A 26,084-nucleotide genomic window follows, 5' to 3' on the forward strand; every position below is an offset into this window, starting at 1 on the left:
TTCTATCATTCAAGCACTTGGATCTATTGAGTGTGGAACTGCTGCTAACTCTTGCTCATTGTCTTGTGTTCACTCACTCACTCACTCACTCTCTCTCAGACATTTTGTATGTAACATTTTGGTCTCATAGGCCAACTTGGCCTTTCGTAGACGTTAATATAACTTCCTTTCTTTCTTTCTTTCTTTCTATCTCTCCATTTCCAACACAAAGTCCAATTCATGGTATGGTCTATGTGTATTCTCTCATATATGATGTATGCGAAGAAGGGAAGTGAGCTCCTTAGAGGTTGCTGTTAAGGAATACTTGAACACAGAATACAAACATTATTGTATAATGAAGCACAATCTAATAACAAAACTTAGTAGGGTTAGGGTAACTTAGAGACAAGGAACATAGAACATGAATGATGAATAGATATGATACTCAATGCAATAAACATACTATATAGAGTGAATACAAAATCTTGAACTCTCGTGTCTTTTGAGGATTGGGGTAAAGAGTATGTCGTACTTTGCACAGATCCCAAAATGCAGTAGAAAACCGCTAGATGTGATCAGCAGCAGCAAACACAGATGTGGAGAGTTTGGATCAGGTTGAATATGTTAGGAGCAGTTGGAAGTGTAGGCAGCAGGTTGAATATTGTCCACTCTCTCTTTCTCTGATGTGCTCTCATGGGACTTAGTTGCAAATTGCTGAACAGCCTTGCTAGGTTGATTGGTCAGATGCGCCATCTCCTTGGCCACACCTTCAAAAGGTTTCTCCTCAATCCTAGGCTTTAGGTGCTTTAGCAGTGCTGGAGATATCAAGGATGTTGGTTGCAACACCTCTTCCACCAGTGAATGGCTAAGGACATGTTCCGCAAGGGGCATCGTCACGGCCAAAGGCTGTGACTGCTGTGATTCCTGATTGGAAGTAGTAATGGCTAGTTCAGTGGATTGGCTACTGTTAGTAGATTGCAGTATCAAGTCCTCAGGCAGGTCGGAAGTGGGTGTGTCTTTTTTTGCCCTTTGAGCATTCACTTGTGCAGATCAAGCCTCAGTTGATCTAGTCACATTAGATTGCATAGGCATATCCTTGGGCCAAGGGCTATGGGTGGTGTCATGTCCCACCTCTTTGACATTTGGAAGCTTAGATAGAGATAGAGATTGGGATTGAGCAGCTGCACTTGACGACTCCTATTGTGCTACCTATGTCCATTTCGGGAAAGAGGGTGTAGGAGGCTTAGGACTTCTAAGTGGCTTTGACACTAGCTAGAAGATTTGCTAGGAAGAAGACGATTGCTGAAATTGAAAACACAGCTGAGGAAGTGCTCTTGGATGGCTGGTGGAGTAGTTGGACTGGAAATGTAGTTGGACTGCAAATGTAGCCTGTGTGGGTCTGATCAGCAGTAAATGCAGCTGTCTATAGGATGCTAGGCTGATGATGATCACTAGAAATAATTGACAGTCATTGGAAACTGCTGCCAATAGCAAAATGCAGATGTAGATTGATTGCCAAGAGTAGATGGAGGGCTAGATGTAGGTGCTTGGCTGATGGACAACAACTCGAACTGAGATACATGTTGGGAAGGGGTGCGGACAATAGAGAATAGTAGAGAACTGGGCACCAACAATTTGCAAACACGATTTTGAACTCTTGGGGCTCATGGTGAAGGTTGATACGTTGGGTATGATTGTGAGCCATGTAGCGGTTGACTAGATATGACCGATGCTTAGATGCAAGGTCAAAGTGTTGGAGTTGAGAGTGAAATTTGAGCATAAGACCTTGCATCAACTTGACTATAGCTATGGCATTTTTGCTCTTCCAAGAGTGAACTACATCATATGAGAACCGACAGGGGTTATTTGGGGTTCTTGCTCTTGAACAGTCATGAGGATGTGAAATTTTGCTTGCTTTACTTAACATTTGGGTTAATTTTTAATCAAATGTTTAAGTATGAGTTACACATGTGAAGTGCAACTGAGAGTATTTCATATTTATGAGCCAAGGACCCGAGGAAATCAGTGGATGTCAAAGGCAAACGTTATCTTGAGTAATGTTGTACAGAAACAAGGTGGTGTATGGTGCCAGAAATCAGCCTAAGACATTTTACTATCCATAAGTGTCAGTTGGTGACATTAGGGATTTGACATTTAATGGTACTTAATGCCAATCTGGGGGCTAAAGAAGACTTTGGAACTATTGGGAGATGAATTGGCCTAGCCAATTTAATTGTTGGCTGGTCGGACTAATTTTCTAGGCACTAAAATAATTATAAAATAATTTTCAAAAAAGAAAAGCCGAAGAATTAATTTAATAATGCAGATGCAGATAATGTTGGATAAATTGAGTTTGGAAGGCTGCCACTTGCCCATGCTAGTGGGAAAGATGTTTTTGAGGTTGAGAGAGAGAGAGAGAGAGAGAGAGAGAGAGAGAGAGAGGGTCTCTCTAGCTTAGTGCAAGCTAGAGAGAGAGAGAGAAGGCTGCCATAGCTGCTACAGTAGTTTACAGGCCATTTCCAGCCAGCAAGAGACCCTTTGGGAGCTGGTGACATGCCTTGAAGAGACTATAACAATAGGTGATAGTAGTTTGAGGGCTGTTTCAGCCAAACAAACGTCATATTTGGTGTGTTCCACCAATGGAGACAACTTTCATGGCTGTCTAAAGAGGGCAGCAGCTGATTCTTCTATTTTCTCACGATTGAAGACTGAATTTTCTCTTTATTCAGCATTCTCTCTCTTTCTCTGGCCATTTCCCAGCCTTGCTTCGAAGATCTTAGCATTCTGATGCTTGGAGGCTAATAAATTGTATTTTTCTTTGCTGTAAACCCTAAGTTACACAAAAATTAGGCCCTGTTAGCAACATTGGGAAGTGTGCTAGGAGATTGAAGTCTCAAGACTTGAATTTCAGGGCTGAGAAATAGTTCTTAGCAAGACTCAAGTAAGGGACCAGCCAAGATTCGAATTTAGGGCAAATTTCATTTCCCAAGGAGTCGGTGAAGGCCAATTGGCTGAGCAAATCGAGGGGCAAATCAATTTGAAGACTTGCTGGTTATTATTGGCAGGAAAGGCTTTTGGATTGCTAAGGGGATTGAAGGAATCCCATTGTATTCAAATTCGATTGCAAGCAAAGATAAAGAAATAGCGGAAGGGACACCTGTTTTGGGGCCAACGAGGTATCGAATGTCTAAGATTGATTGGTAAATGTTTATGTTTCATTGTTTCATTAATTATTGCTTGTTGTAATTAAGTTATAATTAGGTTATTGCCACCTCTCCATGCTAGGAAGGCTAGTTTCATGGTTCTATTGTTGGGATGCCATCAAATCCTTTGAATTGGTGGCCCCAAGGCACCTGATTGCAAGTTAAAAGCTTTGCATTATTGTTGAAATTGTGCTAAGTCGTTGATTACAACAAGTATGTCTTCACATGGTGATACGAGATCAAGTAGTGATGATGCATCTAAGCTTGGTCATTCATGTGGTGAAGGGGGAATGCAATGCATGATCTTGGACAAGGTTCTCAGCATGGACAACAAGCTGGAATTGTGAGAAATGGCCCAAATGTGTAGAAATTACATGGCACAACAGACAGAATTTGAGCAAGGAGTAGAGGACACACACCAAATATAAGAAGAACAGAAATTACTAAATTTCAAACGAACTGATACAAAGATGGCTCTGTCTACCTGTACGCTTCCACTGTGAACCTTAGATAGCAATCCAAACAAATGATAGGTGAAGAGCTTAAGGGTAGTTGGAAGAACTTTGACCGGGTGAAAGATAGATTGACGATGGCTTTAGAGGGGTCTTTCTTTTATAGCTTGGGAAGGTAGTTTGGTCTCAGCATGTCCAACCATATTATGAATCTTCCCTAGTCGGCCAATGAATATTTTAGAGAATAGTCCCTTTATCGTTGGGTTGGGGGCGTTGCCCTCGGATCCCCATCAGGAGGGCTGTTGGCCTCTAAATAGGGGTTCTTGATAACTCTCTCACCCCACAACTCGATGCATTGTGCCTCGAGTTGTTACTAGCATAACTACTCTATCTAACCCAAAGGCTAGATCCACAAAGGTTACCTTTTTGCCATTCGGTCACATAGACGTCATTTGACATAGAAGTCAGGACTTGACCAGTGTTCGTGCTTGTACATGGCTTCTTCTCATAGTGGGGGCCTTGCAAAGCACCATGGATCGTTGGTGGCACCTTACGAGGGTGGGGCATTGAGCATATCTAACAAAATGCAGGGACTTCCATGTCTCAAGACATTGATGACTAGCAAGAGGGTGAAGAATTTGATGCTAGGTTCAAAGATTGGATGAGGACAGCAGCAAATCTTTGTGCTGAATTGGCAAAGGATCCTTAGTTTACTCAATTCTTGAATGCCTCAAAGGACAACAAAGGCAAAGAGAAAAAGACACCTTCTAGAGCTTCGGGACAGCGAGAAGAATAGAAGGAATTGCCTAAGCCTCTATTGGAAGAGCCCAAAGTTGCTAATGAGCACAAACAATTGGTACCCATGGGACAAGTGCAAATGCATGGCCAACTTGGTAGTGCCAATCCATGGGAATATGGACAATAGGTATATATGCAAATGCAAACATGGGACATCAAGGATACTTTGGTGATGGCACCATTTTTCATGCAATGGTTGGTCAATGACCACATTGAAATGTATGGCAGGAATCACTATGGTATGTAGTAGCCAATGCATGGTTCTCAACACCTAATGTATTCGGGTATGTTAGATGAAATGTAAAATGTCATGTATGGTAGCATAGGCATGATGCCTCGGGCACAAAGTGGGCCTTATAGAATTGTATCTACACCCTCTGGGGTGGTTGGAGCACAAGGGTTTAGTGTTGGTCATGTAAATGCATCTGATAATACTGGTTATCATGGAAATGCAGGAAGTGCACCCTTTTTGCAGTAACCTATTTATGACAATTTGACTCCCATAGTTCTGGCAAAGAACTATGATGAGGGCAGTTGATTGTCATAGATGTGCTTTGCAATTTGCAAAGGGCGATTATGTATTGCTGTGTGTTGATAAGGCAAGGTTGAAAAAGATCAAGGGCAAAGAGAGATTGTACCCAAAGTTGAGTATGAGATACTATGGGCCACTCCAAGTATTGGAGAGAATCAATGGTGTTTCTTACAGGCTGAAATTGCCTCCAGTAGATATACAATGCTTTTCATGTGAGCTTACTGGTGTCTTTTTGTGGCGATGTGCCAGAGGATGTATCTGCTGAAATTCAGCCTTAAGGTTGAGGAGCTAGATGAGATATTGGTAGCTCAGTAGATATTGGCACACAAATATCAAAAGATCAGGGCTAAGGTTTCTAGATGGTATTGGGTGAAGTTTTAGAACTGTGCACCAATGGATGCCTAATGGATGGAGGAGGATGACTTGGCAGACCATCCTCAGTTGTTGTAGCTTTACATTGATGCTTTCCAATTAGAGCCGACTTTGGATCAGGCTCAATTAGGTTTAGCAAAGCAAGGGTCTAGAGTATTATCTGATGTTCGTGAGGAAGCTAGCACCTCCACTCTGCAATGTTGGATAGCTCTAGATGTAGTGGATTTCGGATGTATTCAACATACATTCAAGGTACTGCAACTGACAATATGTTTGCTAGGGGATCACTATTTATTAGTGCACTAGTCACTATGTTTGGTATGCATATGGTATGGTTTGGTATGCATATGATATGGCTTATTATTTGCAGCTATGGAACTATATATATGCATGACTTCATGTGCGGTGTAGTATCGGTTATGATCAGCATTGGCTCATTGGTCTTGATCATTATAGATTGTTATCTTATATTGATTTGCGATAAATGGTCATTAGTTTTTAGTGATATTCAGCTGATTGTATGTTCAACAGCATGGGCTATGATGCCATTGATGTTTCAGCCATGGTTTTGCTTGGATATGCTATACTATGGCTTGGTTTTGCCAAGTAAGTTGAGCTTTTGAGCAATTGATACATCCCATGATATTCTAGTAATGCTTTTGACATTCTTGGTGAGTCTTATGCTATGTTATGCTCACTGGTAATTTTCAAGATGTGTTTGGCAGTAGCATGGTTTGGTAGTAGTGGTCAATGTTGTCTTTACTATGATGCCTTGTGGAAATTCTTGTGTAGTACTTTGCTTTCAATGCATTTGATAGTGCAATCGGGGACGATTGCAAGGATTTCAAGGGGGAGGGCTATCACAAGGATGTGAAATTTTACTTGTTTTACTTAACAATTGGATTAATTTTTAATCAAATGTTTAAGTTTGAGTTACACATTTGAAGTGCGAGGAGGGAATCGGTGGATGTCAAAGGCAAAAGTTGTCTTAAGTAAGGTTGCATAGATACTAGGTGGTATTTGGTGCGAGAAATTGGCCTAAGACATTTTATTAGCCATAAGTCTCAATTTGCTGACACTAGGAATTTGACATTTAATGGTATTTAATGCCAATCCGGGGGACTAAAGAAGACTTGGGAACACTTTGGAGATGAATTGGCCTAGCCAATTTAATTGTTAGCAGGTCGGACTAAATTTTTAGGCACTAAAATAAATATTAAATTAATTTAAAAAATTTCAAGCTGAGAATTAATTTAATAATGCGATAATGCTGAAAAATTGAGTTTGGAAGGCTGCCACTTTGCAAAACTTGCCCATGCAAGTGGAAAATGTAAGAGTGCGCGACGGAAGAAGGAATGTGAACATAGAGAGAGAGAGAGAGAGAGAGAGAGAGAGAGAGAGAGAGAGAGAGATCAGTCCCTGCGCGCAGCCCAAAGCATTAGTAAGGGCACCATATCAGGCTGAAATGTGTGGCAGCACCAATGTTTGGGAGGAACGGGAGCAGTGTGTGCTGAATCTGCAGAAAAGAATGAGTGAGAGTGACCAAGAGGGCTGCCATAAATAGCCCTCTTCTCCTAAATCTGGCCGACCAGCTGGCAGCTTGCCAAAAAACTGGCCGACTGCCCTAAAATGGGCCGATTGGAAAAATGTGCCCTAAAATGGGCCAACAACCACTCAAGAGTGAAATGCACAAACACATAAATGCTGAACAAATTGACAGAGCTCCTCTCTCTCTTGCTAGACTTTGACAGGAGCTCACAACCAGGAGATGACAGACCGACATACAAAATAGGGCAGGCTAATACCCCCTCTCAGATCTTGGGAGTGTCTGAAGACTTAACAAACTCAAGTGATGAAGCAAAGAAGCCTAAGGCAAAGGCTTTGTGAAGAGATTAGCTACATGGTCCTCTGTGGGACAGTAAGCCACTGCCAGCTCCAAATCCACGATCCACTCTCGAACATAGTGGTATTGAACCTCAATGTGCTTCGTGCGAGCAAGAAACATTGGGTTCTTGGCCAGAGCAAGGGCACTGTGGTTGTCCACGTGTAGCTCCATAGGTCCTGGTTGTGGAAAGCCAATCTACACCAACATATGATGGAGCCAAATTGCCTCCATAACGGTCGAAAATAAAGGCACGATACTCGGCCTCTGTAGAAGAAAGAGCCACAGTAGGCTGCTTCTTGTTGCTCCAAGAGATAGCTCTCGATCCAAGCGAGAAATCATAGCATGTAGTGGATCGTCGTGAATCCACATCACTTGCCCAATGAGAACCACTCCATCCGGAGAGAGTGTCCCCCTCTTTATACATGATGTTGTAGGATCGAGTCCCGTGCAAATATTGAAGAACATGCAAGGATGCCCCTCTAGTGATCCTGGATAGGAGTCTTCAGGAAAGAAGACAACAAAGCCACGGCAAAAGAAATATCCAGTTGAGTGTGAATAAGCTAGATAAGAGAGCTAACTAGGCACCTGTAATGGGTGGGATCGGTAAGGGGAACTCCATCTGCCACAAACTTGCACTTTGGGTTCATGGCTAGAAACTCCAAAAGAAGCTCGGAGATGTAGCTGTGTTGCGAAATAAAAATGCCCTGTGTCAGTTGATAGATCTCCAATCCAAGAAAGAAGTGAAGGATTCGAAGATTTGTCATGTCAAACTCTTGTTGCAGAATTGTGCGAGTGTGATCCATCTCTTGAGTGTCGCTCCCTGTAATGTTAAGATTATCAACATATAAAATTAGCAAAACATAGCGGCTACCCTCAACCTTGAAAGTATAGGTTGGGGTCATGATCGGAGTGATAGAAACCACTTTGCACAGAGAAGCGGTCAATCCTCTAGCACCAAGCACTAGGAGCCTGCTTCAGGCTGTAAAGGGCCTTCCACAACCTATAGGCATGATCCTCATTTCCCTGCATAACAAAATCGGGAGGTTGTGAAACATAAATCTCCTCCTCAAGGACGCCATTCAAGAAGGCTGACTTGACATCCATTTGATAGACAGGCCAACGGTGGTGGGTTGCAAGAGCCATAATAACTCGAATAGTAGACATCCGAGTTGTAGGAGCAAAGTCTCAAAATAATCCAATCTTGCCTGCTATGCAAAACTCTTGGCAACAAGTTGAGTTTTTTGCTTGTCCAAGGAACCATCGGTAAGGTATTTGGTCTTAAAGACCCACTTCACACCTATCACCTTTTGTTTCTTGGGACGCAGTATGAGCCCCCAAGTTTGATTTTGCTCGATGGATTCGAGCTTATCCTGCATAGCTTGTCTCCAAACATCCTGTGCAAGAGCCTCCGCGACCGTAGAAGGCTCAAAATCCTGAAGAATTTGTGACATAAGAGCATAGTTCACATAGAGTGAACTATCCTGTTGGGCATGTAATTGGGTTGATCTACGTGGACTCCAAGGAGTAGTAGGAAAATGAGTAATACTAGAATCCTACACAAGTTGCCTATACCACTGAGGAATCCTAAGAGACTCCTTCTGCTGCAAGGGAGATTGAGTAGCCTGCGGAACTTGCAAAGCACCTGTTTGTGGAAGGGGGTCTCCCTCACCAAGGGAAGGTAGATCCTCCGCATTGAAAGAAGGCTTTCCCTTTGACAGTTGAGGACCCCTAGAAGACTCTTGAGGGGAGGCTGAAGGGATGGAAGAACTCGACGAAGAAGTAGTCACGTCCATCAAAGGTGAAAGGGAGGCCAGGGTAGAGGGTAGAGGAGGAGGGATAGGAGGGGGAAGAGCCGAAGAAGGAGGAGGGGTGCTAAGAGGCAACCTGTAAGGAAGAAGAGAAATAGAAGGCGGGGGAGGGTCAGCCAATGACGAAGTATCACCTGTAAGAGAACCATCAATTGGATCCTCGAAAGCCGCAGCCTCATCGAAGATCACATCCTTGCTCACCTCAATCTTCAGTGTCATTGGGTCATAGAGTTGATATCTCTTCGTGTCGTGCTATAGCCCACGAAGATAAGCTTCCTCCTCGTCTTCGAGTCGCGAGCTTCGTCTTCCTCTTCTTCTTGTCCACATGGACATAGGCATCACATTCGAAGATGCAAAAGTGGGACATGGAAGGCTTCTTCCCAAAGAAAGCCTCACGGGGAGTCATGTTGTGTAATGTAGAAGTTGGAGAGCGGTTGCGGATGTGAATCGCAGTAGCCACAGCCTCACCCCAAAGGGAATGAGGAAGACGTCTTGGGCCATCTCCACCATGGTCCAATTTGCACGCTCCACCACACCATTCTCCGATGGTGTGTTTGGATGGGAATACTCCATCCAAATGCCGTATCCTGCAAAAGTGAGAAAAGAGGTGAGAAGTAAACTCACCACCATGATCAGCTCGAACACCACGAACTTTGGAAGTAGTTTACGTCTTTGTGAACACCTTCCTTCCACTTACAGAATCGGGAGTACGTCTCGCTCTTGGACTCCGGAAAGTAAGGCCACACATAACAACCGAAATGCTGAACAAATTGACAGAGCTCCTCTGTCTCCTGCTAGACTCTGGTAGGAGCTCACAACCAAGAGATGATAGATTGATATAAAAAATAGGGCAGGCTAACAGAAAAGACGTTTTTGAGGTTGGGGGAGAGAGAGAGATAGGGTTATTCGAGCTTGGTGCAGTTGAGAGAAATGGAGAGAAGACTGCCATAGTTGCTACAACAGTTGAGAGGCCATTTCTAGCTAGTAGAACTTCTCGGAGCTGGTGACATGCCTTGAAGGGACTACAGCAGTAGGTGACAGCAGTTTGAGGGTTGTTTCAGCCAAACAAACATCATATTCGGTGTGTTTCATCAATGGAGACATCTTTCATGGCTCTCTAGACAAGGCAGCAGCTGATTTGTTCCATTTTGTCGCAATGGAGACGTGTATTTTCTCTCTATTCAGCGATCACTCTTATTTTCCAGCCATTTCCCAGCCTTGCTCCGAAGATCTCAGCATTCTAATCCTTGGAGGTTGAGAAATTGTATATTTCTCTACTGTAAACCCTAACTTACAGCAGAAATTAGGGTTTGACAGCAACCTCGGAAAGCATGTCAGGAGATTGAAGTCTCAAGACTTGAATTTTTGGGGTTGAGAATTAATTCTCAGTAAGATTCAAATGAGGGACCAGCTACCATCTGAATTTGGGAAAAATTTCATTTCCCAAGCAGTAGCTGAAGGCCAATTGCTCGAGCAAATCAAGGGGCAAATCAGTTTGAAGACTTTCCGGTCATTATTGACATCAAGGGGCTTTTGGATTGCGAGGCGAATTGAAGGAATCCCATTGTATTTGAATTCAATTGTAATTAAAGGTATTTAATACCGGAAGGAGTGCCAGTTTTGGGGCCAACGAGGTGTTCAATGTCCAAGATTGATTGGTAAATGTTTGTGTTTCATTATTTCATTAATTATTGCTGGCTATAATTAAGTTATAATTAGGTTATTACCATCCTTGCATGAAAGGAAGGTTGGTTTCAAATAAGTTGTCATGCCGTGGGAATCCAAGACATTGTGCATCAAATTAGACCAAGTTGTAGAGTTAGGCCCTTTGAAAGGAGTCTTATCTATAAATGCATGCTTGGTTGATGTATATGTAACGGATGGTTGGATGAGTTGGGGTATAGATGGGCGGCATAAGATATAAATGTGGTATCGAAGTGCTTGGCATGGTGACTCTAGATGTGTGTTCCAAAGGAGGTGATTGATTGGTGTGTGGTCTTGATGCTGGAAACATACATGTTGGCCCACTTGGTATTGACATGTTGGTAAATTGTGTGGCTGCTTGGGAGATGGGAGAGTAGTTGGGGCTTGAGACGTGTGTGTGGGATACCCTTGTGTATAGATCCCCATGGAGGCTTGGTTTAGGGGGATAGATCTCCACCACCGTGCACCTCCACCACCTAGATGTGAAAAAGTAGAGGACCTAAAGGGATAGGATGTGTTTATGTTGTTTGAAGATCCACCCAATGTGATGTGTGGTTGGATAGGTGGAATGGTGAGTGGAGATGTGGAAAAGGGTTTAAAAGTAGATGTACATGCAATGGAAGAGAAGGGTGGATTGAAAATTGTGGTGCTAAAAGGAATTGATGTAAATGAAGATGCATTCTTTTATGCAAATTGAAAAGGAGATGATGATGATGTAGCAACTTTAGACCGACTTTCAGAAACAAAACTTAAAGACGAAGATTTGAGTTTTTCTTATTTGCACCTCCTCTTGTGCTCACATAAAAGTATTTGTGATTGTTATGAATGAAGTGAAGAGTAGATTCTTCTTGAATGCTACCAAAATCTTGGATGGAAGTAGAAACATAAGGAACAGAAACGTAAGTAAAAACTTGTGTATCACACATTGGAGTGGAAGGAGGGGAAGTAAATGAAGGTTTGTACATGGTGTGTCTCTCTTCAATAGGATGGCTAGTCCCATATGAAAGTACAAGTGATAGGTCTTGAATATATAGACTAAGGTACCCACCTACACTTTTGACCTTTATTTAATGCTAAGTGGTGTAAAAGGTGTTCACACCTAAACACACACTTTTACGCGCAATAATGTGTGCTCAAACTTCACACAAGGATAAATAAAGTTAACAAACCCCCCTTTGGGTCATGGGTGACGGAACCCATGATATCTATGATAAAGTGAATGACCCCCCAATTATTTAATAAGTGATGGAAAGGTCTTAGCACATGCGTGAGCATAGCCAGTGTCTAATTTCAACCACATTTTTATATTTTAATTTTTAATTGTATTTATTTATTTTTGGCTTTTGAAAAACAAAAATTTATCGGGATAATAACCCCCCCCCCCCCCCCCCCCCCCCCCAAACTCGATGTGGATGTCAAGGACATTGCAATTAATGTTAATCACTTGCAATGATGCCACTGAGCTCTGGATGCTTGGTGGGTCTTTTTTCGATTGATGTTGAAGGCGAGCACTCAGGTGGTCATTGACATGTTGATGGAAGCTCCTATTTGATGTCTGAGTGCTTGGACGTAAAAAGCCCCAACATTTGACGAATAAATTTTGAGGATTTCGACCATGTGAACTGCCCCTAACAGCTAAGGGTTAAATTCAGATGTATTAAAGTTAATAATTTCAAACCTTATCTTGGCACACGTGATAACCTGGTGTGTCAGGGGGCAGGTGACGAAGGCACGTTTCTGCCTTTACCAGGTCAACCCATGGGAATTGCTGGGCAGGACCGGCCACGTGTCACGGACTGCAGGCATAAAGCGTGATGCACTGGTGGTGACGATGTGGTCAATGGGAAGAAGATGCACAAGAAGTGGCAATCTGTTGCTGCAACTTGCGCAGCTGAGAGGGTTGACTGATGTGCAGCCAGTGGTCTTCTCCTTGTCCTCCTTCAGGCGGAGGCAATGGCAACATAGGCAGTGGTGCTAGCAGTCGAGCAAGATGGGACAGGTGGACAGGTAGGAAGCAGTGTGATTTCCCTTGTTTTTTTATCCCGCAGTAGCGATTTCTTCTTCTTTTTCTTCTTCAGCTAGGCAGAGACTTCTTTGGCTTTACCCTGCTGTGATTTAAGCAAAGGCTTTACTTTTTGCAGCTCATTTATGTGGGCTGTAGGGCTCCTTTCATAACAACTACTTTTGCTGTAGTAACAATTTGGTGTTGTGGGCATGTAGGTATTCGTGCACACACAATTTGATTTAAAAATCACACACACACAAAGCATGCATGTAGGCATGCGAGCACACACATCTATGTACATATGCGTGCATGTATGTATGTGGGCTGGAGCATCCCTTACAATGGTAAGGATTACTCTCTTTATGGTATGGTAGCCAACAGAATATATATTGTAATGCAATCCTAGCCTTCAATATCTAACCATGCCAATGCACTTGGACGTTGTGCAGATTGTCTGTTCAATGGCATCGAAGAGAGTCTAAAATTTGGCCCAGCGTGACTTCTCAATGTGATATTTTTAAATCAGCGTTTTGAAATTTTTAGGTGGTGGAAGTATATTATTAACAAAAAATATACAAAATGGCTGAATAAAATAGTGCAACACAAGCACATGCTTACATTACCTTCTGCCTTCTGTTGTCTTGCAGTACCTCCTACTGCTTGGCTACCAGCAGTTCTTTGACCAACAGTGGGAACTCAAGAGTGCAGAATTTTATTTACAAAAAGAGGAAAACCTCACGTTGGCTTGTTTTTTCTGCTCAAGTATTTCCCACCTAAGCTTGATGCACATTGTCTCTGAGAGGTCATTGTGCTCTTGTTCCCTGGTGACCTTTTATCCATTTTGCAATGGCTCCCTTTCCTGTGGCAAGACTACTGTGCCTCCAGACCTTCAACCAGCCCCACCTGTTTTTGTTTGTGCGAATTCAGATTTAGCATAGTCACAAGTGATGCAAAATGGGACGGGGATGGGCAACGGGGGATGAAGAGGAATCTCTGTCACTTGTGACTATATAGTCACATGGAATGGGATGTGGGACGGAAAGAAGCCACTGTCCCTCCAATACTCAAATCCAAAAATGGATCACTTGTGACTGAGATTTAGCCTATGAGGACGACAATGGCCCATTTGTAGTGGAGCTTGTGCCAAACCAAAGTTCTCAGGATGTAGTAATACTTTGTCAATAATCAATAAAGACTTTTACAAATGAGCCATTTCTATGCCTAAACAAGGTTATATGTACGTGTTAAGGGTTTTATTGATAATAGCGAGTGCCAATTGATCTTGGTTTTAGATTCAAGGTAGATGCCAGAAAAAGCAAATCAAATATTTTCAGCTTTAACAACGTATGTATAGGATTTACGCTTTCTGTTGACCAGTTGTACGAGTACTTATGATTCATTTTTTTGAGCCTTGGTGCGAAAAAGAGCTATGAACATTCTGTGATATGAGTCATGACACCAAGTCTAGATATCTATGATAAAGTGAATGAATGTAATTATCCACTTTTGTTTTTGGAAAATCAAGTGTAAAGGTCAACATCTTTTGACTTTCGAAGTAGTGCATTGAAATTTGAGATTGTACTTTTCTTTCACCATAAAAGAATTGATTGCTTTTTTTGTAGCATTTAATGGCATACAGTAAAATTGAGTGGCTAATGTCTATTTCTTGTCATGGTGACTTGCAGATACAAAAATGATCCTGAGATATTGGCAATGACTAATTTGGTTGCAGCTTACCAACGAAAGGAAATCTTGGAGTTTGAAAAGATAATAAAGGTTTGTTTGAAAGAGTTGACATTAGAAGCTGGTAATGCATTTCAATGCGCATGAGCAGAGCTACCCATGGACTCATTATTAGTTAGATTCTACATTGTAGCTGAGCATCACTTATGGTTGGGTGTTGGCTTAGTTATTGAGCATCAGGCATAACAAATTCTGTACGTGTTTCAGATTTGATTCTAAATTTCCTTGCTTTCAGAACAATAAAAAACAATTATGGATGATCCATTCATAATTGTTTTTGAGCATCAGGCATAACCATTTTTGTACGCGTTTCAGATTTGATTCTAAAACAATTATAGATGATCCATTCATAATTGTTTTTGAGCATCGGGCATAACCATTTTTGTATGTGTTTCAGATTTGATTCTATTTTTCCTTGCTTTCAGAACAACAAAAAAACAATCATGGATGATCCATTCATACGCAACTATATTGAGGACTTGCTAAAGAAGATCAGAACTCAAGTCCTCTTAAGGCTAATCAAACCTTACACACGCATTCGAATTCCTTTCATCTCAAAGGTAAAACTAGCAGATAGTTATGTAAGTTTTGTTTTGTTTTGTTTTTTTTTTTTTGGTTTTTTTGTTTCGGGGTGGGGGGGGTAGGGGTGGGAAACTGGCTTATTAGGCATTTGGGATACTTTTCTGTCCTCCCAAATACTCTTTCTACTTTCATGATAAGTCTATTGTTTACTGATGCCATTCTTCGCAGGAGTAGCTTTCCAGAAATTGATGTTTAATGGTGCTACATTCAAGAGTAGCTTTCTCACAGTTATTGCTTCTGTTGTTTGGTAGTTTGTTTGTCCTGCTTACAGTTAAGGGGGGGCTAGATGCAATGGTTTACAGTTGCCATTCTTCCTTCAGCTCATTAATCCTCTGCTGTGTCCAGGAGTTGAATATTCCAGAGAATGATGTGGAACAATTATTGGTTTCATTGATTCTGGATAATAGGGTCCAGGGGCATATTGATCAGGTCAATCAGCTTCTTGAACTAGGAGACAGGTAAAGCTCTTTGTTTTGTTTTATCATATGCATTTCTTCATCGTCACAAATTGTGGTGATTATTTCGAGGTTTGATTTTGAAATATTTATATGGTATTTCCTTGATTAGAACTTAAGTGTTACCTAAAGCAAAATTTCATGCAGATCAAAGGGTCCGAAGAAGTATACTGCAATTGATAAATGGAATACTCAATTACGGTCTCTGGGTCCCACCGTCACAAATAGGGTGTGCTGATGCATAAGCTTACCAACATGAAGGATCCTTGAGCTTTCAGCTGTGAGTGTTCATCTTTCATTTGAGGACTTTTCTTCCTCTGTTCTCCCATGGGTGCTGATAATGCATTCAACCTGAGTTGGAATATGAGACCTGTAAATTTGAGTTCTGTAATTCTACGGTCATTCCTGTTTGAATTCTAGGGTTGTCTTTCTTTTCCCATCAGTCAAGTTGGATGCACATTTTTGTTCCGGCCTCATGAGTCATGGATAAAACCCAACTGCACATTCTTTGAAGGATCCGATCATTGCAATAGAAGTGATAGCATTAGAGGACTTCGATCAATGATTACACATTGATGATCCTCCAAATTTGGTGGTGTATTTCTGGAGGATTCTACTCTTTACTGAGCAATACCAGTTAACATTTGTCACTTGTGCTGTATTGGTGAGGTTTTGCTCAAAGTTTGTGCACACATTGATATTCCTCCAAAATATGATGTTTCTGGATACTCGTGTATGCTTAGTAGAATAGCAGATAAGGTTTGTTTCTTAATCTGGTCAGGATACTCGTCTATGCTTAGTAGAATAGCAGATAAAGTTTAGGCAGGAAAAAAAAAGAATTTGGGTGAGTGGTGCTGTGGTACCGCTAATTCTTATTCATGTAGCGTACAAGAGTGACCAAAAAGGGCTGCTATTTACCAGCTAGAAACTGTCCTAAAATACATGTGTTGCTATATGCCCCTCTGGTATGCATCAATGGGAGAATCTCAAAGAGGATTTACAGGATGCAAACGTAGTTCTATTGAAATTGTTGCTCTGTAGTCTTGTTTAAAGTTGCACTGGTGCACACAGGAAAATGCTAAACCATTGAGTGCATTGAGAAATGGCTCTGGCAGCTAATTTGAAGACAGCAAGACATGAGTGCTCATTCCGCTCAGCAAGATGAACTCGAATAATGGTACAAGTGGGCATACCTGCAAGCAAAACCAAGAACACTGATGCTAATTTCGGTAGTGATAAGTTTCAGAGCATTTGTGGCATTTTCCAAAGCGAAATTTCCACTGTATAGTGAGCCTATCTTTAAAGGTTGTTTTGGAAGAAGGCATTGTAGCAATTACCGCAATTGTTTTATGTGTGCCATTTTGTTTTGGACAAATCTATAGGTAATTTAATGCTTTTGTACTGCTTTTACACAAGACTCCTCTGAAAGTGACTATTTGTGGAAAACGTTCCGAGCATTAGTACTCTATTATGGCAGGGAGTGCCTTTGATAAATACTAAGCAAGTTATTGTTTTCTCCTCTCGATTGTTGGAGTTGAATTGGCATCAAACATTCTGTTGTTTAGAGACTCTTGAAGGGCTTCAGTTGGTTTGGCTTATATGTATTGAGACTATGGTTTCGTGCTGTCTTAGTAATAACAAAGTCTCATTGAGCACTGGCTGCTTCAGCAGACATGCCCATGTAGTATTTTGCTGACCTCTTACAATTAACATTATACAAAATTCATTGGCTACTGTCTTGGTTTGGAAACGAATTAACGTAGCAGGAGTTTAGTACCGTGAAGTTCATGTAACCAAACATGCTCAGCCACTCCCGAATTTCATTCCACATGCAACCAAAATAAGTTCCTTAGAGTTTTTGCACTGCGTGAAAGCCACAAAAAAATGCAGTTGGTGGTTGGCTGGAAGAAAATTGTGCTTGCAAGTCCTTTTGTCTTGTTGACATTATCGTTGCCTTTTCAAATATAGACCTTATATTACAAACTTATTGCGGGCAATCACTCAAAGAGGTTGCATGTTTGAGCATCTTTAGGGTGCAATAACGAGGAGTTGATATTACACAACAAATTCACCACTTACGTGGCTTAGTGGTAGGATTGGAGCAAAAGGAAAGTACGAAAGCTCAACAATGCCAAACGGTAGGAGAGGTTTGTGTTGACATGGAATTGCCATAGCCATGAGCTCATTTGTGATGATAGGAGTGCCCTCGCTAGTGATCCCGATAACCTTTGAAGTCTTCCAAAGCTTAGGAGTATACCAAGCATTGACCTGTGATATCCACCATTGCACTAGGGTCATGTGGCTCGAGCACTATGCAAGTGATGCATTTCTTTGCCTAATGTTTATAGCCTTGGTAGACTTCGACTCCTCTTGGCATTGATACAATGTTAGTCTACTTCCCACAATTATTTGAAAACTTGTAGTGTCTAAGAAATTAATCACGTCGAACACCCCCACTCATCCATTTCAAGAGCTAGGCCAACTAAAGTCATTGCTTTTATGGATCAAAGAGAACTGTAGCCTTGAGGGCTTTCTTTTGGAGGGTGATTTGATTCAACTTCCTCACAATTGATCAAGATCCATGGCTAGGTCCTTGTGCCATGCTAATCTCACCTTTATATTCCTTGCCCCAAATAGATTAAATATACTTCTACATGGTGAATAAAGCGCAAGGGAAGACTTAAGCTTCTCTTGCCCACAAAGATGAGTCGACCTCATTGGACATTTATTTTGGGTTTCCCACTAAATATGAGGGTTATGCAAGTGTCAGGTTGTCTAGCAATATTTTTTTAGTAGTATGGAAACATTGTAAATCAACTACCTATGAAAGCTTGATCCAATTGTCGAGAGGGTGTAAAGGAAGGAGCCATTACTTTGCTCGTACCGTTGAACTCTCAAGAGCCATTTTTGGGATGATCTACACTACCCCTACCAGCATGACATTTTTCTTCTCTCACATTAAAAGCTCGTATGAGAGACACACATATATCTCAAGTCTACTTGCATTGCCATACTCTGACCATGTGATAAGCCATGCGCTGCGCATAACTAAGAGAGAAAACAAGAAGTAGGAGGCAACCTTGTCACATGACCTCTTAAGCCTAAATACTTGCACATTTAATGCACCACATCATTGTGCAATTAATGTTTGCAATGATAATATATCATCATTATCATTATGTAGATTTATATCATAATGATATGCAGTTATGAATGTCTATAATATAATTAATCGTTCATCCTTAAATGTGTATACTTAGTCATAGTTACATAGGATCAATCTTTATTGTACACTTAAATTTATATGATAACTAAAAATAATTGTATAAATACTATGAGAACATATGGAGGTATTTATGTATAAATAAACAATACATACAAGAATGATTACACTATGAGAAATATGACACACACACACACACACATAGAAGATACATGTCTCTAAATTCATGTAGAATTATATAGATGTACAATACATATAGGGATATTTACTATGTGCACATGCACATATGCATAATACATCAATAGTTATACTCAATGTGTATTGTGTGTGTGATGTCTCCATATACACATGTACAATATAGAGAACCATACATTATAGTGAGTTGCATGTTGCTATGTATAATTTGGAAATTGTGAGGATATGCTTAAAGGGTAGGTATGAGCTTTGAGCATTGACTATTAATCTATGCACGGAAATCTAGCATATTATTTACTTGGATTATTACTTACAATCTGGCATGCCAAGTCTACTACACGTGCAGGCACACGGTGTGCACACATGCATGGGAATCTACTTTTATATTGGAAGTGAATAGATATTTTATTAGGCCTTTGGGGATGTGGCATTGGCTACATTTGCTTTTATATTAGGAGGCGAATAGATATTTTACTATGCCTTTAAGGATGCGGTGTGCAAGGTTTGTGACTCAACTCACACCCAAATCGCTACACCATGACCCCATTGGCACATATGCTTTTTATATTTCGCCCGACCTTGGCCCCAATGCTATCAATCACCTGATGATGAGTACCTTCTTCCCCGGCTGCATGCAAGGGAAGAGGCCTCCTGATCCTGTCGCCAAGAATCCTAATGGGGGTAAGCTGCCCAAAGCTAATCATGATGTTCTGATGGAGCCTGCCTCCATACGATGCTAATGCCGTCTTCAAAGCCATGGCTGCTGATATTCAGAGTGTCACTGGAGCAAACATGCAAGCCCTTGGTGATGGTAAGCGTGCGAATAAAGCTCAAATTTCGCTCTCAATGAAGGGCGTGCGCAACCGTTACTTTGACTTCGCAATTTGTGGTGTTTTCATGTACTTCATGGGCAAGATCCCTTGTGAAGAAGATATTTCGAGGTAGAGGTAGGGACCTGAAGAAGATTTCTCGAGGTGGTTCATGGGCGCTTTTCAAGCTTGCTGCACCATTGAACAATATACATCTCTTGGCGTGGGGTTGCTTCTCTTTGCTCACAAAAAACCAAAATACCCATGTATAACAAACAATGTATGAATTTAGCTACTTGAAGCTATGATGCAAAAAACCAAAATACCCATGTATAACAAACAATGTATGGATTTAGCTACTTGAAGCTATGATACAAACTCTTAGAAATTGAATGTAGCTTGTACTGTGAGCCAAGATTATTAATTTTATATCTTCATTTTTGTAAAACCTTCAAACGATGTGTCCTTTAGTGTCACTCTATTGCATGCATTGTCAATAAGCTTTGAATACAAATGTATGATTGTGAAGCTCAAGAAGTTGTATCTTAATAGCCATTGGAGTGCCAATAGGTTCAAACAAAGTAGTATATGCGCACTACTGAAAAGATGGGAGATGGCCTTGCAAAGGACCAATACGTAAACTACAACCTTTATTGAGAAAATATGTGGTAAGAAGTAAATAACTGATCCATTTGAGCAAATAAATATGAGAGAGAGAGAGAGAGAGAGAGAGAGAGAGGCATGTATGGTTTGCTATTACAACTCGGCACCCACTTGAATGATCTTAACTATGTTGCCAGATTTGAGAGATGTTGAGAGATGGAGATATGTATATAGCTTGTCGCTACAATGCATCATTCTAATGGTACTTCCACACTACAAAGAAGGGGGGCATATAATACATTGACTCAACTCTTGAAAGGAGAGAACATTAACATTAAGGGGAGACGAATCAAGATGGATAATGCTTCTCTAGAACAACTTGACACTCAATAATTTATAGCTTACAAGTCCTTCTCTATCCATGTGCATTTTCTAAAAGTTCTAACATTGTGAATGTATGTAAACAATGAAGTTATGTGAAGATCAAGTCACATGCTCTAATGATAGTGCTACACATAGACAAAATATATTCATTTTGAGAATGGGAATTATACGCAAATCTTAAGTGACAATAAGGAGCTTCCAACATATATAGTTGTACCAAAGAAATGACATTTCTTTCCCACAAGGATTCTCAACAAAGCTTCTTTGATCACAAAGAGCTTCTTGTATATGAACCAAACAAATGAATTGCATTTCCATTAAAGGTCAAAATAGATGAATATTCTTTTAATTCTTCTTCTTCACTTGGTGAGAATCTATGTGACCATAAATGATGGTGAAGCTATGGAGGTGAGATAAGCCCTTGTAGGGGGCACATGAGTGGGTTGAGGTGGACTTAGGTGAGCCTGAGGATGCAACACATGTGGAGAAAAATCTGTACTATCTGGGAGAAATAACCACAAAGATGTATACATACATACATACATACATACATACATACATACATACATACATACATACATACACACACACACACACACACACTATATATATATATATATATATATATATATATATGTGTGTGTGTGTGTATGTATGTATGTATGTATGTATGTATGTATATGTATATGCATATTTATATGTATATGCATATGTATATGCATATTTATATGTATATGTATATGTATATGCATATGCATATGCATATGTATATGTATATGTGCTCAAACTCCACATTATCCACCCTCCCAAAATGTGATAATGTGTGTTCATGTGAGTGTGCTTGGATATGTTACATGTGTGTTCTCCTAAGCTCCCTTAGTGTCTCAAAGTAAACTTTCCTTCTACCTCTCACATATTTTTTTTTCTTATCCCTTCTTCTCCGTCTCTGTCCAAAGTATTCACATGCATGTGTTGTTGGTTGCAAGGAATTCTTGCATGTGAAAGTCAGAATCCTTTTCTTATTTAGTGGCAATGGTGCAACACAACAATGCTTAAATTCAAACTACATAAGATTATAATTGGTACACATGTGTGCACACCAACACATGTGCATGTGACTAATGTGTTTCACTTGTGGTTGTGAGGTATTGACATCATGCTAATGCTAAAAAAACATGTGCACATAAGCTAGCCAAAGAGGGGTCAAGCTAGGTGCATATAGCTCTCTTATCTCAAGTTTTCTCTGGATGAAGGTCATCAATGTGGATTGCTTTGTCAAGCAAGTTGTTGATGTTAGAGTAGTTGAGATCAGAGTTACCTGCTTTGGTTTCAAATATTCTTTCATTTTAGATAATGAAAGCCTTGGTTACAACCTTGGTAATGGGTCTCTCAGCACACTTGAATAGGCTCGTTACTTTCAAGATATAGTCTCACATGCTCTCATCCTCCTGCTGCTCAATATTCATTAATCGAATGATGAGATTATCCTTCTATCCGGACTCTACAAAACATTTCATAAATAAATCCTTAAGTAGTGTGAATGAGGCTTTCTTCATGCTTGCTTGGTGTCACTTGTAAAATTGTTCACCTCACAAATTTGTTTAAACTATTCCACACATCTTTAAGGGTTGTCTCAAGTATAGTACTTATCTAGTTGTTTATCCACTAACATGACTTTAGTTTGATCCTTGCTTCCTAGGATATTCCCCATTCCCATCAAGAGGGTCTATGCTATATGCATGCCTTCTTGTATCATATCATGCAGACAAATATGCATAATTGCACATGATCAGATTTTCACTTGCATGATTGCAAGTTGTTGTTTTGTGTCATTCTTGATGTCCAATAATTGATTAAGAGTGTCTATCCCATGCCCCTACAAGTCCATAACTTTTTGTCCCATAGGTTTAGGGGTCATGGTTGAGATGTCAAAGTCAATATCCTGCTTGAAGGTATTGATGGTGGCCTAGAAGTCATTTCAGACTTCACCTGAAGTTTCAACTCTCTCCATTATGCTTAGTATAGTCGAAGTCTCTCAGTTGACTAGTTGAATTTTGTGGTTGATCAAGTCATGGATAGGTGTATTTTCTATATTGAGCGATTGTCTAGGATTTGGGTCTCAACTGATAGTGGGAGTCAGAATATTACATCCACTTCGTAGGCACATGCACTTGCTCTACAATTGCAAGTTCTAGGCTTCCTCCTATTGGCTCAATTTTCTATGTTTGTGTTGTTTTTCTATCCTATCCATTTCTGGCAGCTTGTTTGAACAATGTTTTGAATATCCAAAAATCAACAAATTTTTTATTTAAAGTTTTATAAATTCTTATTGCATAGTGTACACAAACAAGCTATATAATTTGTGGTGGGTCTTTTAGCTTAAAGCGATCTTTTCATAATTTTGGTTATCCTTCAGTTTCAATTTTGGAGTTTTTAGTTGATTTTCCAAATGAGTTCCCTTTGTTTGTTTGTCTTGCCCTTCCAAATTATATGTGTTTCATTTCATTCTCCTTGGTTTGTGTTATTTAATTGTTTGATTGTCTAATTTCTTTGGTAGAATACGTCTATGTGTGTACGTGTTGTGGTGATGTGTGGTCTCATGAATTGTGTGCTTATTGTGAGGTGCATGGTTGTGCATGAATGAGCTATGTGCATTAACCTAATTGCAAGGAATGACAATGCATCCCTAGTACAAGCGATATCACATACAGATATACATTCACATTCCCTCCCCTCCCATCTCACTCTTTCATAATGAGGGTTCCAACCAACACACACACACACACACACACACACACACACACACACACACACACACACACACACACACACACACACACACACACACACACACACACACACACACACACACACACACACACACACACACACACACACACACACACACACACACACACACACACACACACACACACACACACACACACACACACACACACACACACACACACACACACACACACACACACAGAGCCCAAGATGGGGAGATTCAATCACTTAGGCATCTACTGACTGACATTCAGATCAGCCCCAAGCTAGAGGAAGGAGAAATTCAACCTAGCATGACTGAGGAGCTCACCCCATCAAAGAGGAAGTACAACAACTCCAAAAAAAGGAGGAGGAGATGATGAAGGAGGTTGTTTCTTGGGCAGAGATGCTCAAGAAAACCCAACATCAAGTAGAGGAGGCTATTTCTTGGGCAGAGATGCTCAAGAAAACCCAACAGCAAGTAGAGGAGGCGGAGCAATGGATTCAAATTGCAAAGAAGGGGAAACACCTCCGTCCCGTGTGTACATAGGGAAACAGAAACGGACCTGATTGAGGGAGGTGGGAGAGATGTGATGTGCTCTAATACATGGTGCGGAATGTGCCATCAAGCGCGGGACATTTAGCCACTGAATGTACCCAAAAACCAACCATTCCTGGAGCCTTCTATTCCTATTGTTTGCAGAAGAACCATACAGAGGATATTTGCTCTCTGAAAGAGATGCACGAACGAAGACAGATAGTTGAAAATGCAAGATTCAACTTACTAGAATCCAAAATGACAACACAGGACATTGGACCAAAGCCTAGGGAGTTTGGTCCTAATTTTGGTCCAAGGAGGTTTTCCTCTCAAAGTTACAGAGGACGACAGTAGCACACACACCTACAACAACCATAATCAATGACACATTGGAGGAGGAATAAAAAAGGAAAATGGGAGCACTCCATGTTTGGGTGATGGGGCTGAAGATGCATGAAAAAGTGGATGAGGACACCAAGGTGCTATACACGTTAATGAATATTAAGAAAGAGATGCATGTCTCCGCTTGGAGAGTAGGCAAGAAAAGCATAAAAAGGGAGAGCTCAAAAGAGCATGCACTCATTCTCCGTTTCCCCACCATGGAGGCTAGGAGAGACTTCCTAGCTCAATGCCATACATTGAAGGGGACCAGTGTGTTTTTGGGTGATGATTTCACACTAACCCAACTAGCCCACATGAGGGAGTGCATGCCAAAAATTAAGGCAGCCAGGGAGGAGGGAAAAATCGCCTTCTATAGAGGAGGGAGAGTGGTAGTCATGGAGAGATGCCATAAATGACGGTGTGAGACCTATGGGGCCTATGGGACCAGCCTTGCAATGGCAGTCTAGAACTGTAACGGAGCCCTCCGATTGGATGTGGGAGCTTTTGAGCAGACATTCAGAGGGAAAGATATAGTGTTCTACTTAGAGACACATCAGGGACCACATACTACACTTCCATGGGTGACAGGCTATAGGCGGGAGTCAGCTTGCAGGAAGGAGACACGGACAAACCAAAGTATTCATGGGTTGGGAGGAGTAGCATTGTTATTCAGGGAGGAGCTATAGCAGATGATCCTGGCAGTCCGTAGAGATGAGCAGGCCAGATACATGTGGATGAGAGTGCGTGGTGAGGAACGCACTTTGTATGTTGCCATATGCTATTTTCCCCCTACGACCTCTCGATACGCCCCACCCAAGGAGCAATCCCCATATGTGGCTTTGGATGAGGATATTTGGGAGTTCTCGAAGGAGGGAGAGGTTATCTTACTAGGAGACTTTAATGCTAGGAAAGCCTCCTATTAGGTGTCTTTCTTTGATGCATCTGAGGAGATGCTACAGGAGCAGGACGTGTCAGAGCTACAACTGGAGAGGACATCTCAGGATATGGGGGATGTCACTGAATATGGGAGATACCTTGTGGAGATGGGCACAACACACAGGTTGGCCATTCTTAATGGCCTAGCTAGATACCTCTATCCAGCGCCTTCACATGTTATCCTCACCGACATGGTGCCAGCATAATAGACTATGTTCTTGCCCCACCGATGCTGATATCTCACATCCAGGATTTCTCAATATCCCCACGCCTTCTCGGAGTTGCAATGGATCATGCCTACCTATCATTCACCATCGACCTCCAATTCACTGACACGCAGACCCATCATGCAACTCATCGGCACCCGAGATACCTCTTTTCCAGAGAGACAGAGGATACCGATGAGGCAGAGATCCTTAGATTGTTACATGATGCAGACCCCGACATTCCATTACAGGAGTTGACTCAGTAGTTCAGTGAGGCTCTACACATCATTGCAGGTGTAGCCTTCCCACACTCACAACCCACACAGAGAGCCTCCATTGGGGTGACACCTCTGAACAACTGGTATGATGATGCGTGCCGTGAGACCAGAGCACGGCTATAGAGAGAGATAGCAATGGGGTCCACTACCCACAAATAGGCACAAATACTCTTTAGATGGCTCACACGGTGGAAGAAGAGAATATTCTTGGCCCAGCTGGAGCGAGACCTATATCAGTTATTCT

At 41.3% G+C, this 26,084-nt stretch overlaps 1 protein-coding gene and 1 pseudogene across 5 annotated transcripts in view; both read left to right on the forward strand.

Annotated features, from left to right (window-relative positions):
* Positions 1–17,021, forward strand: part of FUS12 (proteasome family protein) — an 85,178-nt gene extending 68,157 nt beyond the window's left edge. For 2 of the 5 annotated variants that reach the window (XM_087693362.1, XM_087693358.1), the window contains exons 9-12: positions 14,424–14,514; positions 14,907–15,041; positions 15,409–15,521; positions 15,666–15,935. In XM_087693362.1, the coding sequence (XP_087549488.1) occupies positions 14,424–14,514; positions 14,907–15,041; positions 15,409–15,521; positions 15,666–15,756 (430 nt within the window). In that variant the 3' untranslated portion in view covers positions 15,757–15,935. The other 3 variants (XM_087693359.1, XM_087693361.1, XM_087693360.1) reach the window with 3 other exon arrangements.
* Positions 17,022–25,148: 8,127 nt separating this feature from the next.
* On the forward strand, positions 25,149–25,828 carry LOC148026107 (uncharacterized; annotated as a pseudogene).
* Positions 25,829–26,084: the final 256 nt, after the last annotated feature.

The sequence above is a fragment of the Lygodium microphyllum genome, chromosome 14, assembly GCF_053477565.2.
Source record: "Lygodium microphyllum isolate KBCC chromosome 14, Lygodium_microphyllum_v1.1.10, whole genome shotgun sequence".
In the NCBI taxonomy this organism is placed as follows: domain Eukaryota; kingdom Viridiplantae; phylum Streptophyta; class Polypodiopsida; order Schizaeales; family Lygodiaceae; genus Lygodium; species Lygodium microphyllum.